This window comes from Sus scrofa, chromosome 15 (genome assembly GCF_054392235.1).
Source record: "Sus scrofa isolate SSC_HxYL_T2T_F1_AM1 chromosome 15, Sscrofa_HxYL_maternal_Yorkshire_Landrace_v2.0, whole genome shotgun sequence".
NCBI classification, from domain to species: Eukaryota; Metazoa; Chordata; class Mammalia; order Artiodactyla; family Suidae; genus Sus; species Sus scrofa.
The window spans coordinates 120,133,196-120,147,270 of NC_139397.1; the positions used below are offsets into that span (position 1 = coordinate 120,133,196).

Consider the following 14,075-nt stretch of genomic DNA (forward strand, 5'->3'; position numbering starts at 1 on the left):
TTTTTTTTTCTTTTTTTTTTTTTTTGGTCTTTTTGCTATTTCTTTGGGCCGCTCCTGCGGCATATGGAGGTTCCCAGGCTAGGGGTCCAATCGGAGCTGTAGCCATCGGCCTACACCAGAGCCACAGCAATGCGGGATCCGAGCCACGTCTGCGACCTACACCACAGCAACGCTGGATCGTTAACCCACTGAGCAAGGGCAGGGATCGAACCCGCAACCTCATGGTTCCTAGTCGGATTCGTTAACCACTGCGCCATGACGGGAACTCCATCTACCTGATTCTTGATTTAGAAGGCAACTCTTCTGGATGCCTGGCCCTGCTGTCTGCTCTCGAGTTCATTACTCTCCCACGCTCAGATTCATGTCCAGCTAAGAGTACTGAGAGGTCCTGTGGTGGGGATGGCATTTGTCCATCTTTGCACTTCATCCTCCTGCCCCAGCACCTAATACAATGCCTGGCATGTGGAAGGCACTTACTAAATGCTCCATAAATTGACCTCCCTTTCCATCCCACAGCCCTCTAGCTTAAGGGTCTCCTCCTACCCCTTCTTTGCCCCCCTCAGAGGAGAATGCACAGGAAATAAGAGACCATGGGGTAAAAGAAACTGATGAGGAACAAAGCAAGTCTTGGCCTGAAAGGATCTCAGATCCTTCAAATTACCCTAGAGGGCAACATCCCAGGTCCTTGATAAGAAGTGACTGAGAAAGACAGATATTCATGGGGCTCATGATGGTGGCATGAGTCATGAGCTGGAGACTGGCAGGGACCTCCAAGATCATGAGGGTCACCCTCCAAGCTCATCTGATCCAGAGTTCTTTTTTTGCTTTTTTAGGGCTGTACCCATGGCATATGGAGGTTCCCAGGCTAGGTCTGTGGGCCTGCACCACAGCCACAGCAACTTGGGATCTGAGCCAAGTCTGCAACCTACACCACAACTCACGGCAACGCTGGATCCTTAACCCACTGAGCAAGGCCAGGGATGGAACCTGCAACCTCATGGTTCCTAGTTGGATTCATTTCCGCTGTGCCACGACAGGAACTACTGATCCAGAGTTCTTAGACTATATCTCCTTCGGCCGACCCCAATCCCAGCTCTGCAAGGTGGGGCTTTGATTAAGAGTCATGTCTTTGCCCCAAATCTGTCACTTTGTTGGGCTGGGCTCTGCTTGCCTGTTTCCTCTTGATTAGGCTCTTTCCCTGTGGTGGCAAGATAGCCACCAGCTTCTCTCCTCCTGATCATTGGCCCAACTTGGGTCACATGTCCATGCACAAATGAATCACCACAGCCAGGGGAATGAAAGACATGGATTTTCCCAGCCTGGAGCCTCAGGAACTAAGAGCAGGGAGGGGAGGAGCATCTCAGAAAGGAGAAGAGGAAAACTTAAAAACAGACTAAAAGAATGGTGCTGGGCAGCAAGACAAAAGATTTTTGCCGCAAGTATTCAAAATAATTACCTTGTTTCATGACTCATATTAGTTTTCCAGGGCCACCAACACAAGCTGCCACAGACTGGGTGGCTTAAACAACAGAAATGTATTTTCTCACAGTTCTGGAGGCTGGAGTTCCAAACCCAAGGTGTCAGTAGAGTCAGTTTCTTCCAAGGCCTTTCTCGTCGTCATTTGCACGTGGTCTTCCCTCTCTGTGCACCTGCGTCCTAATCGGCTCTTCCTACAAAGACACCAGGCATATTAGGACCCATCCTAAGGACCCCGTTTTACCTCTTTAAAGATCCTGTCTCCAAATATAGTCACATTCTGAGGTATCGAAGGTGGACATCAACATATGAATTTTGGAGGAACACAGTTCACCCCAAAACACTTATGTTAATGAAATTACCATTTTCCTTAGCTACAGTTTAGTTGTTCCCTTACGTAGGGCTTAAAGAATGATGGTTGGTATTTCCTGAGATGAGATATCATCATCGCCAGTATTCATTCTTTCAACCCATAATGAGCATCTACTCTCTACTTTGTGTCTGGCACTTTCTGGGCATTTGATATACATCAGCAAACAAAACAGACTGAGATCCTTGTCCTGCTCCAGGCAACATGTGTAGTAAATTCAGTCAAGAATTGCTATGGAGGGAGTTCCCGTCGTGGTGCAGTGGTTAACGAATCCGACTAGGAACCATGAGGTTGCGGGTTCGGTCCCTGCCCTTGCTCAGTGGGTTAACGATCCGGCGTTGCCGTGAGCTGTGGTGTAGGTTGCAGACGCGGCTTGGATCCTGCGTTGCTGTGGCCGGTGGCTACAGCTCCAATTCAACCCCTAGCCTGGGAACCTCCATATGCCGAGGGAGCGGCCCAAGAAATAACAACAACAACAAAAGACAAAAAAAAAAAAAAAAAAAGAATTGCTGTGGAAATGAGATAAGAACATATTTATGGAGTCTCCAGAAGCTGCAAGTGAGGAATTTTACAATAATTTCATGTATTTCACATCCACCATGTTTTTGTGGTACTTTTCTTTGTTCAGCCAATTGGTATCATTATTGAAGGAAAGGCATTTGCATCCCTCAGGGCTGTTTTCCAGTCCACCCTTTTCCAGACTTATAGAAATTGTGACTCAGCCTGCTTCTGCATGAGACTCACAGGGACACAGTAGGCTTTCTGACCCCCAGGCCAGTCCTTGCCCCAAAGACTATATCTTTTCTTTCAAATATTCAGTGTTAACAACACTCCCTGGATAGATCTTGTTGACATGGTAGCTCCTGGGTTCTTAGGGATTTGCCTTGTAGAAAGACACAAGTCTCAGGATTGCACAGTAAAGGATGGAAAGTTCAGGGAGTTCCCGTTGTAGCACAGGGGAGGGGAAACGATTCCAACTAGGAACCATGAGGTTGCAGGTATGATCCCTGACCTCACTCGGTAGGTTAAGGATCCGGCGTTGCCATGAGGTGTGGTATAGGTCACAGATGTGGCTCGGATCTGGCATTGCTGTAGCTGTGGCCAACAGCTACAGCTCCGATTGGACCCCTAGCCTGGGAACCTCAATATGTTGCAGGTGCAGCCCTAAAAAGCAAAGAAGAAAAGAAAGTTCAGACCAAGAAAGGCACAGCGGCTGTCCAACTTAGTCTACACATTTCATTTGTGCATTTCCTGTCTAATCGCAGGGCATTTTATTCATTTTTACATAGTGCATGTAGGAAGCATTGCATATTTCAGAGAATAAGGGTAAGAAAAAAAGAAATAAAAATATTGAGGCAGGAAAGGGAAATAGAAAAAGACATAAATAAGCACAGTTGCTAGCATTAATGAACACTTACTCTGCACCAGGCTCTGTTCTAAGTTTTACATGCAAGAACTCATTTAAGTCACAAAACGAATCTAGGAAGTAGATAGCATTATCCCATTTTACAGATGAGAAAAGTAAGGTCTTAAGAGGTGAAGTCATTTCTCAAATGTCATACAATTGCTATGTGGCAGAAACAAAATTCAAAGTCAGGCAGCCCTGCTCCAGAGCTCATGTTTTTAACCATCTGCTATAAAGCTTCCCTGCAGATGCCAGTTGAGTCCTATCCAGTCAAAAGCACTGCCTCCCCTGTTAGCTAAGCATCCAGCACAACTCCTAGAAAATTCCAGCCCTGGAGTTCCTGTAGTGGCTCGTGGAAACGAATCTGACTAGCATCCATGACGACACAGGTTCTACCCCTGGCCTTGCTCAGTGGGTTAAGGATCTGGCATTGCCATGAGCTGTGGTGTAGATCGCAGATTCGGCTAGAATTCCCCATTGCTGTGGCTGTGGTGTAGACTGGCAGCTATATGTAGCTCTGATTTAACCCCTAGCCTGGAACCCTCCATATGCCCTGGGTGCAGCCCTAAAAAGACAAAGAAAGAAAGAGAGAGAAAAAAGAAGGAAGGAAGGAAGGAAGGAAGGAAGGAAGAAAGAAAGAGATTTCAGCCCTGAGCATGCATTCTGTCTGCTGCAGAAAGATTTTCTGACCCTACAGGACTCTGCTCTTCCCCTCACCTGCGTTCTGTGGAGCCGACATAAAGCTTTCTCTCCTGGTGATCGTTCACTTCCCTTCTAGCATATATTGAGCATCCACTGTGCATCAGATGCTGTGCTGGGCACTGAGAAGACAGAGATGCATCATCTCCATCCCGGGCCTTCCACAGAGCCTATCCCCTAAGAGGAGGCTAAACAAGCAGATGATATCAGCACAATGTTGTGGCAGAGGCAGGCCCAGGTTGCTATGGGAGAGGATCATTCATTCCTGTTATCACCCGCGAAATCCTCCTCAAATTTACGAGCCTCTTTATAACACCACAGGCAACACTATTAGCCCATTTCATAGGATGATCTGTATCAGGTTTAGATTTGGGGACATATGATTGATCCAGAGACGCACTTCAGTTCATATAAAAATTGAGCCGTGTTTTTTTTTAAAAATCTGCCTTTGAAAAAGAAATGGTAATTGAAGAATAAATTAGGATAGAGATTTTTTTCCAGGGAACTTTAATAAATTATCAGGGTTAGGTTGTAGCAGGGAAGGAAAATAGCAATAATGCCAATTAATGCTGGATACAGCATTGAATATGCTTATATGCAACACTGACATCAAACGGTATGTGTGTTATGCCCAGAAGATGTGAAGAATGAGAAATAAGCTTCCACCTCACAGCCATCACACAGGCAGTTATCACTTGGTGCCCTCAAATCAAGGCAGAGGTAAGGAGTTCCCGTCGTGGCACAATGGTTAACGAATCCGACTAGGAACCATGAGGTTGAGAGTTCGATCCCTGGCCTTGCTCAGTGGGTTAAGGATCTGGCGTTGCCGTGAGCTGTGGTGTGGGTTGCAGACGCAGCTCGGATCTGGTGTTGCTGTGGCTCTGGTGTAGGCCGGTGGCTACAGCTCCCATTTGACCCCTAGCCTGGGAACCTCCATATGCCTCGGGAGTGGCCCTAGAAAAGGCAAAAAGACAAAAAAAAAAAAAAAAATCAAGGCAGAGGAACCGGCCTGAAATCAGGTACTTTGAGCGGCCCACCCCTACCCCCCACCCTGGTTTGGGGCCAGCCCCAGGTTCTACTTATGCAGGCAGTTCTGGGCACATCCCACCAAGCAGAAGATGACTATCACTGCCCCTGAACCCTGTGGTCCTGTGGCGGAGGGACAGCCCGGATTTCCATGAGGGGAAGTAACAGAGCAACAACACTTCACTCAAGACACTGTCCAGTTGCCTGGGCTGTGGGATGGAAATCCTGTGAAATTAGATTGTTATGATCATTATACAACTAAAAAAAAAAAAAAAAGACACTGTCCAGGAGTTCCCATCAAGGCTCAGCAGGTTAAGAACCCCGATACTGTATCCATGAGCATTCGGGTTTGATCCCTGGCTTTGCTCAGTGGGTTAAGGATCCATTATTGCTGTAAGCTGCAATGTAGGTCACAGATGTGGCTCAGATCTGGCATTGCTGTGACTGGGCGTAAGCCAGCTGCTGCAGCCCCAATTTGACCCCTAGCCCGCAAACCTCCATATGCCTTGGGTGTGCCCCAAAAGGAAAAAAAAAAAAAAAAAGACATTGTCTAAAGATGGAGCAGGTCCCCTAGGAGGCAAGTTCTGGTGCCCAGAGTCACTGAAACCTGCTTTGTTGACCACTGGCAAAAGAAGTGCCGAGGGATTGCAGGCTGGTTTCGAGATGCAGTGATTCCAGAACCCTTGAATCAATTTTGCCAGGAAAAATATTCGGGACATTGAGTCTGTTCCAGTTCCCAGAGAAAGAAGCCCAGGATTAGGTGGACTATTATCAATATCAAAGTATCTGACCAGTAATTGGGAAGCCCTGGGTGTTCTCTGACTCTGAGTGACTTGTAATGCTTCTGGGACTCTGCTTCCTCTTTAGTTAAATGGAGATAATAATGCTGGGACCTCCACACCTGCCTCTCAACAGTGAGGCGAGAATTACATGAAATAATACTGTTCAAAGAATCTTCACGTCTCTAAAGGAGTCAATTCACAAACGAGACAGGAAAAAACATTTGCCGATCCCTGTTAAGAGCCAGGTCTCTCACATGTTAAACCTTATTTGATTTCCCCACTACCCTTCCTGTTAAGTGTGCTGTTTGCCACGCTGCAGATGAGGAAACAGAGGATTGGTGAGATGAGATGATGAAGGGTAATGTGGCTGGCAGCAGAAGGAGCTAGGATTCAAAGCCACCAAACCCACAATCCCTGATATTGATGTCTATCTAGTCTGTTCCTGAGAAAAATTTAATTGTACATACCTGTTCTGGCTTCAGAATCTGAGAGAGGAGTGGAAACTTAATAATATATTTTAGGAGTTCCCGTCGTAGCACAGTGGTTAACGAATCTGACTAGGAACCATGAGGTTGTGGGTTCGATCCCTGGCCTTGCTCAGTGGGTTGAGGAACCGGCGTTGCCATGAGCTGTGGTGTAGGTTGCAGACCCGGCTCAGATCCTGCGTTGCTGTGGCTGTGGCATAGGCCGGTGGCTACGGCTCCAATTAGACCCCTAGCCTGGGAACCTCCATATCCCGCAGGAGTGGCTCAAGAAAAGGCAAAAAAAAAGACAAAAAAAAAATAATAATATATTTTAATCTTAATAACATTAGATACCTTATGATTTCAGTTTTCTTTATTAAGAATGAGTATGAGGAGTTCCCATGGTGGCTCAGGGAAACGAATCTGACTAGCCTCCATAAGGATGCAGGTTGGATCCCTCACCTCACTCAGTGGGTTAAGGATCTGGTGTTGCTGTGAGCCATGGTGCAGGTTGCAGACGCGGCCCATATCCCGCGTTGCTGTGTCTGTGGTATAGGCCAGAAGCTACAGCTCCTGATTCGACTCCTAGCCTGGGAACCTCCATATGCCGCAGGTGCAGCCCTAAAAAGCCAAAAAGAAAGAAAGAATAAGTGTGAGATCTTTTTACTACACAAGAAAACTTGTACACCCTTGAAGTTGAAACTCACGAGATACTGATTTCCTTCAAGCATTAGGAAGGCATTGAAATTACATTACATGATATGCTACATGGAATTGCCAAATGTATTTTCCTTATTAAGCCTTTTAAGAACTCCCTACAAATTTTTTTTTTTTTTTAAATTTTTGTCTTTTTGCTATTTCTTTGGGCTGCTCCCGCGGCATATGGAGGTTCCCAGGCTAGGGGTCCAATCGGAGCTGTAGCCGCCGGCCTACACCAGAGCCACAGCAACATGGGATCCGAGCCGCGTCTGTGACCTACACCACAGCTCACGACAACGCCGGATCGTTAACCCACTGAGCAAGGGCAGGGACCGAACCCGCAACCTCATGGTTCCTAGTCGGATTCGTTAACCACTGCGCCACGACGGGAATTTCCCAAATTTATTTTTATTCCCATTTCACAGATGGAGAGGCTGAGCTTCAATGATAGGTCATGCGGCACATGGCCGAACTCTGGCTCCTGCAGCCCCTGCTCCCCCATCCTATGGGGAGCTTTGATAGTTCCTTATCAAAGCCGGCTGTGGGCCTAGAAGTACCACGCTCAGATGGGGGGCTGTGGGTGAGAGTAGAGGGCAGGACCGGTGGAAGGTTCTCCAAAAACAGATGAGAACTTCAGGCAACCTGGCCCAGCCTCTGTCGAACAAAGAACCTGAGGCTAGGGGTTAAGTATCTCACACGAGCTGAAAGGCATGAGGTGTGGGCGTCAGGGCTTCAGTGCAGACAGCAGGCAGTCTGACGCCAGGACCTGCACCCTGACAGCTGGGGCAGCTATGTCTTCTGTCTCGTTTGAGTGTGGCTGTTTGTGTTTACAACGTGTTTGTTACTCTCTGCGCCCACCCCCACCCCCCCAGCCCTCTAATACCGCACTGCTGCCAGTGCCCTTTCTAAATACAGCTGGGTCATACCACTGGGTTGCTGGACACTCCTACCACGTCTCCAGTGGCCTTCCTGTTAAATCTTGGCATCAAAAATATATTGCTTTTATAAATAGAAAAATATAACAAATGAATTAAAAAAAAAAAATTCCAGACTGCAACATTCAAGATCTGGCTGGTGTCTGATTCACACGGCCCAGGCTCTGCAGCCCCGCCAGCCTCCCCCACAAACCAGTACCTGCGGTTTCCTCTGTGGGAACTGCCCTACCTCCCCTTCTCTGCAAGACTTAACACCGTGTCCACTGGTAAACAAACCTTCCTGGCCTAATTTAGCTTCACCTCCCGCGAGGTCCTGCAGAAACCTGTCATAATCTGTCACAAGATTTATCACACTGCATGGCAACGTGAGATTTCTAGTCATTTCTCTACAGGGATTCTCTACAAATAGATCTCTCGGCCTTGTGCCTCAGTACCCAGCACAGTACCTGACACACGACAGACACTCAATAATAAATATTCCTAAGCAGAAGGAACAGATAAAGAGCAAATGATTTGGCCAGAATAACAGAGCTGGGATTTGAATTTTCAGTCCTTCTGTGTATATTGCTCACCAAGTATTATTGCCTATGTTTCAGTCATCGCCTTTGTAACTGATATTAAAAGTGACAGCATTTTTTTTAGTTTTACTTTTTACTTTTTTTTTTTTTTTTTTGGTATTTTTAGGGCCGAATCCATAGCATACGGCAGTTCCCACGCTAGGAGTCGAATCAGACCTGCAGCTGCCTACACCACAGCCACAGCAACACCAGATCCGAACTGCATCTGTGATCCATGCCACGCCAGATCTTTAACCCACTGATCGAGGCCAGGGTTCAAGCCCACATCCTCATCCTCATCGATACTAGTCAGGTTCTTAACCTTCTAAGTCACAATGGGAACTCCTAGTTTTACTTTTTTTAATTCAAATTTTGAATCCAAAATATACTCAGGAGTTTTTTAAAATTTAAGTATAAAAAGGTATGTCTCCCAGCAGCTGGGTTCCCTTCCCCTTGGACCACACTGTTGCTAGTTTTCTGTGTGCCCTTCCTGAGTTGCAGTATGCAAATAGAGGCCAATACAAGATAGAAACACAGACAGAGAAGTATTTTATACATGTTCTACATCTCTTACACATTGCTCACAGTCTTACTTTTTTTACTCAATGTATCTTGAAATTCTGTGTTGAGATGCTTTTTAATGATTGCATAGTATTCTGTTGTACGAATTACCATAATGTATGCAATATGTCCCCAATTGATTGAATATGTAGGTTGTTTCCAATCTATTGCAAGGAATGATTTAGGTATATGTCTTTTCACATGTATGTTCATATATGATAGCTTTTTGACACTTTTCTAAGCAACAGGCAGAATTTCAAATTAAGACTACGTCTTTTTATAACAGGGACTCCTCAAAAGATTCTTTCCAAATCCCTGAGTCTGCCTCTGTCTCCCCATCTGTGGAATGAGAGGAATAGTCCTTGCCCCTGAAGGCTCATAGCTACATGTTGTTAAGATTGAATGTTCCTGTTATGGCTCAGCGGAAACCAATCTGACTAGCATCCATGAGGATGCAGGTTCAATCCCTGGCCTCACTCAGTGGGTTAAGGATCTGGTTGCTGCGAGCTGTGGTGTAGATTGCAGATGCGGCTCAGATCCCCCATTGCTGTGGCAGTGGCGTAGGCTGGGAGCTACAGCTCAGGTTCAGCCCCTAGCCTGGGAACCTCCATATGCTGTGGATGCAGCCCTAAGAAAAAAAAAAAGACAGAAGGTTTAGTCTTCCGGGCATTAAAATTCTTCCAAAGGAGGAAGCTATTTTCTCCCTTTTAATCCCCATTTCCTGTTAGACTAAAAGGATTTATAAACAAGATTTTTTAAATTTATCTCTTTTCTAGTCTTTTAATTTAGGAGTTTACTAGAAAGGCAGGTTTTTCCTACAATCTGTTTTTAAAAGCTTTTCCATTTATTCAGGGATGAAATTTTTTTATTGCATCATGCCAAATCTGCTTTGTCTCCAAAAGGAGAAATACAAAAGAAACAAAATTTCTTACCTGCTTTAGCTTTTTTTAACCTCAGAGTATCTCATCAGCCATGAACACTAAACTAACAAGTGAGAAACACAGAGTAAAAAGTCACCAAAGGAGAGAGAATAAATTAGCAGATAATTGTCTCTCCCTAAAATAGCTTGGGTATTTGATTGTCACTAAAGGCTGAGGAATTTTAGTCCCAGGAGAGGTTTCTAGGGCCCTCAGATTCCTTCCCTGACCGAAATGAAGCTGTGGATTAAGCAGAAATCCAGGTGACAAAGGCCAAGAGCTGGCCTCATCAGACACCAGAGGCTTTATTTGGGTCAGCAATTCTTTCCTTGGCAACTAAAGAGCTGCCCTTCCAACCCTCTAGAGAAGATCCATGATTCTCTCAATCCTGGCTGGATATTGGAATCACCCAAGAAGACCTAAAAATTCCCCAGCTCCAGAAAGCCTGGTTTTGATATTTGGGGTTAGGTCCTAACAATCTTTTTTTTTTTTAAAGCTTTGCAAATCATTCTAAGATGAGCCGGGGTTGAGGACCATCATTTTGGAGATTCCTGGGTGGTGGGATTGCAAGCAGCTTGTGTGACTCAGAGAAAGAAGGGAGAGGGGATTCCATGTGATAGAAAACCCAATCCATAGTAATCCTTGAAACGCCCCCAACAGGCCAAGCTGATCCTTTTGCTTCCCTGCTTTAAACCCCCAGTGCCTTCATTTGTTTCCAAGGTAAAGACCAAAATCCTTAACCTACCTCCAAGACCCTGAGGTTCTGACTCCTGTACACCCTTCCTTCTTCTCCCAAACTCTGCTCTGGTCACCTCCCTCAAGTCCCCAGAGGTATCCTGCTGCCTTCTGCCGGCTGGCCTTTGCCTGTGACATTCTTTTCCCACTATATGGCAGGCATGGAGCACTGCTCAGATAGATGAGACAAGCCTCCCACAGAGGAGGACAGCTAAGTTTTCAAGGTCATTGCTAAGCCCACTTGGCCCTTCAGCCCCTTCCCACTGGCAGCAGACTTCTTGGGCATTTAAGTTAACATAGTTGATAAAGAAGAAGAGACACCTAAGAAAACTGGATTCCCGGAGTTCCTGTCGTGGTGCAGTGGTTAATGAATCCGACTAGGAACCATGAGGTTTCAGGTTCGATCCCTGGCCTTGCTCAGTGGGTTAAGGATCCAGCACAGCACAGCTGTGAGCTGTGGTGTAGGTCGCAGATGCGGCTCAGATCCTGAGTGGCTGTGGCTGTGGCACAGGCCAGTGGCTACATCTCTGATTAGACCCCTAGCCTGGAAACCTCCATATGCTGTGGGAAGTGGCCCTAGAAAAGGCAAAAAATAAAATTAAAAAAAAAAAAGAAAAGAAAGAAAACTGGATTCCCTTTTACCAAAAGGCATGGGCCCTAGGAGTGCTTGCATTTATTTTGTCTTATGCTTTATTTGTTGTTGTCAACCTAACAGGGAAGTGGAGATGAACCGGACTGTCATGAAGAACAAGGAGGACCCCACCACGAAAATCATCCAGATGCTCAAGGTAGAGATGGCTGAACTGGGTTTATAATCTGTTTGTGCTCATTGTGGGATGAATTTTGCATGTTCAAAGGTGTTAATGAGGAATGACCTTCCATTTCCTCTCAGATCATGGGTTGGGAGTCAGAATACAGACCCTATGTGCTCCTAATGCATCATAAACATGCTTTTATGTCCGTGGACTTATTGAAAGATTTATTTCCTGCCAGAAGCCACAAGTTGATAGAAGACAGTGGAGACTTGGGGGGCATTACAGAAAGACCCCAAAAGCAGCTCTATCTCTGGTTTCTCCTGCTTTCACAGGGGCTTGGATATGCAGGTGGGGGAGCTGAGGTTTCCTGCCTAGAGGGATACAGTCCAACTGAGGAGGGGCCAGCATCATTAGAGACCCAGTCCCTGTCACCCACAGCTCTGAGCAGCCAGGGCTGTTTGTGGCCTCCTCCAAAAATAATGCTCAATTTAATAATGATGAGATTCTTGGAAAGCGTGGGCCCAGAACTGGGCTTTTTGTTCATATTCTGATACCATGAATTTGACTCTAAGCTCCTCCCTGGGGGCACCTGGGCATGCTACGTGGTGCCTCAGTTAGCTAGGACCAGGTAGCAGAGCTGGTCTTTATTCTCACTGCTTCTTCCAGGAATGGGAACACATGTGTGAGAGACTTGTGTTCTCAAGGACTGGATGCAGGGCCTGCCTGCCAGAATTGTGCTTCTTGTTTGCTGTACAGAGGCACCCAGCAGAGGGAGCAAGTGGGGGCTGACATCCAGCCTGGGCTCTGCTCCCTGAGCCCTGCGATCCAGCACAGGGTGCATCCAGCCAGAGAAGGCTCCTTTTCCCACCTGGCCCTTCTACTGAGGTGCTTTTCTGGACATCATGCAAGGTGCTCTATATAGGCTAGCAGCAGCAGATCCGAGCAGCTGAGTGGGGAGCATAGGCTCTGCAGTTGAAATACCTCTGCTTTAACTGAGGTTGAAAACAGTACTGCCCTTACAAGGTTGCATGAGCCACAAAGGAAGTAATTCATGTACTGCAACCCTTTAATAAATATTAATCTCAACTTGGACATCACAATGAATAAGAACCTACCCTCTCATGGTCACAGTTTATCAATCTGTGAAATGATACCACGATTCTTCCTATCCCAGCTGGACCCCCATTGGATGAGAGGCACCAGAGTGCTCAATGGAGATAAATGTGCAGTCACGGTTTGAGATTTCACCCTAACTTGATCTTTTTTTTTTTTTTCTTTGCTTTTTAGGGCCACACCCATGGCATATAGAGTTTCCCAGGCTAGGGGTCAAATGGGAGCTATAGCCACCAACCAACACCACAGCCACAGCAACACCAGATCTCAGCCGCATCTGTGACCTACACCACAGCCCACAGTAATGCCAGATCGTTAACCCACTGAGCAAGGCCAGGGATCAAACCTGCGTCCTCATGGATACTAGTCAGCTTTGTTTCTGCTGAGCCATGATGGGAACTCCCTGATCTTTTTATTTATATCTTTTATTATTTCTTTCCATTGACAAGCCAAAAAAAATTAATTTGTGCATTCATTATAATTAATTTTTATACTCATTTTAAAAATTTTCACTGCTTCTGGATATCAGACCATAAAATACTCTGGTAGCCTGATCTTTGTGTCCAGTTAAGCATCTAAACAAGGTTTCTGCTAACATAAATCTCCTGCCACCTCCATTTCCGAAGCTGAGTGACAACAGCCAGGGAAATTCATTCCAGTCTTCAGATCTTCCATAATGTAAATCACGTATCCAGATTGTGAATGCTGACAAGTCTCCAAGGTCTTGGCCAAGTGCAGTGGAGGTTTTAGGCAGCACAGAACATGGCCAAATCTAAGCAATGACCAACTTAGTCAAAACATATTTTCTGTCTCCTGACAGAGGGACAAGCCCCAGCTGAGTTCCATAAAGGTTATTCAAATAGTCTTTAATGCAGTGAAATATCATTGCAGAAAATTAAAGAAGGCATTTGCCTGTCCTGAATGATAAATGCTAATGTTTACAAAGGATTTCAAATCTTTGCAGGAAAAAAATGAGGGTATGCCAACAAATTTTTTAAAACTATTTAAGGATCAATTTTCCCCTCATAGGCCTTACAACTGACTATCAGGATTCTTTTCCTGCTCTAAACTAAACAGTGATCTACAAGGTTGATTATAAGCAGTGAGCTGGGGCCACGTCCAATGAGAATACCATGACTCTTGGACTTGGTGAGAATACAGCATGCAAGTTTTCACAAAATAGGTAAAATGAGCAACCTCCAAATCAAAGAAGGTTTGGGAAATTGCTCTTGTTTTAAACACAAAACTTTTCTTTTTATCTCTCACACCCTCCAAGTCCAAGGAAAGAATAAAATATCCATTCTTATTCATTTCTTAGTCCAGTGATTCTAAACTTGAGTGTGTAGCAGAACCACTTGGAAGCCTTGTAAAAATAAAGACGCCTGGGCCTTGCCTTAAAATTTCTGATACCCAGATTTGGGCTGAGGTAGTAGGATTTTTTTTTTTTTTTTTTTTTTGAATTTTTAGGGCTGCGCCTGTGGCATATGGAAATTCCCAGGTTAGGGGTCAAATCGGAGCTATAGCTGCTGGCCTACACCACAGCCACCGCAACACCAGATCTGAGCTGTGTCTGCAACTCAC

The 14,075-nt window shown here is 45.6% G+C and overlaps 1 protein-coding gene across 4 annotated transcripts in view; it reads left to right on the plus strand.

Annotated features, from left to right (window-relative positions):
* The window catches only part of KIAA2012, a 136,734-nt gene that overhangs the window by 75,510 nt on the left and 47,149 nt on the right, over nt 1-14,075 (plus strand). For all 4 annotated transcript variants that reach the window (XM_084998409.1, XM_005672082.4, XM_084998410.1 and 1 more), the window contains one exon: nt 11,342-11,414. In XM_084998409.1, coding sequence (XP_084854535.1) covers nt 11,342-11,414 — 73 coding nt within the window. The remainder of the gene's footprint in view (nt 1-11,341; nt 11,415-14,075) is intronic.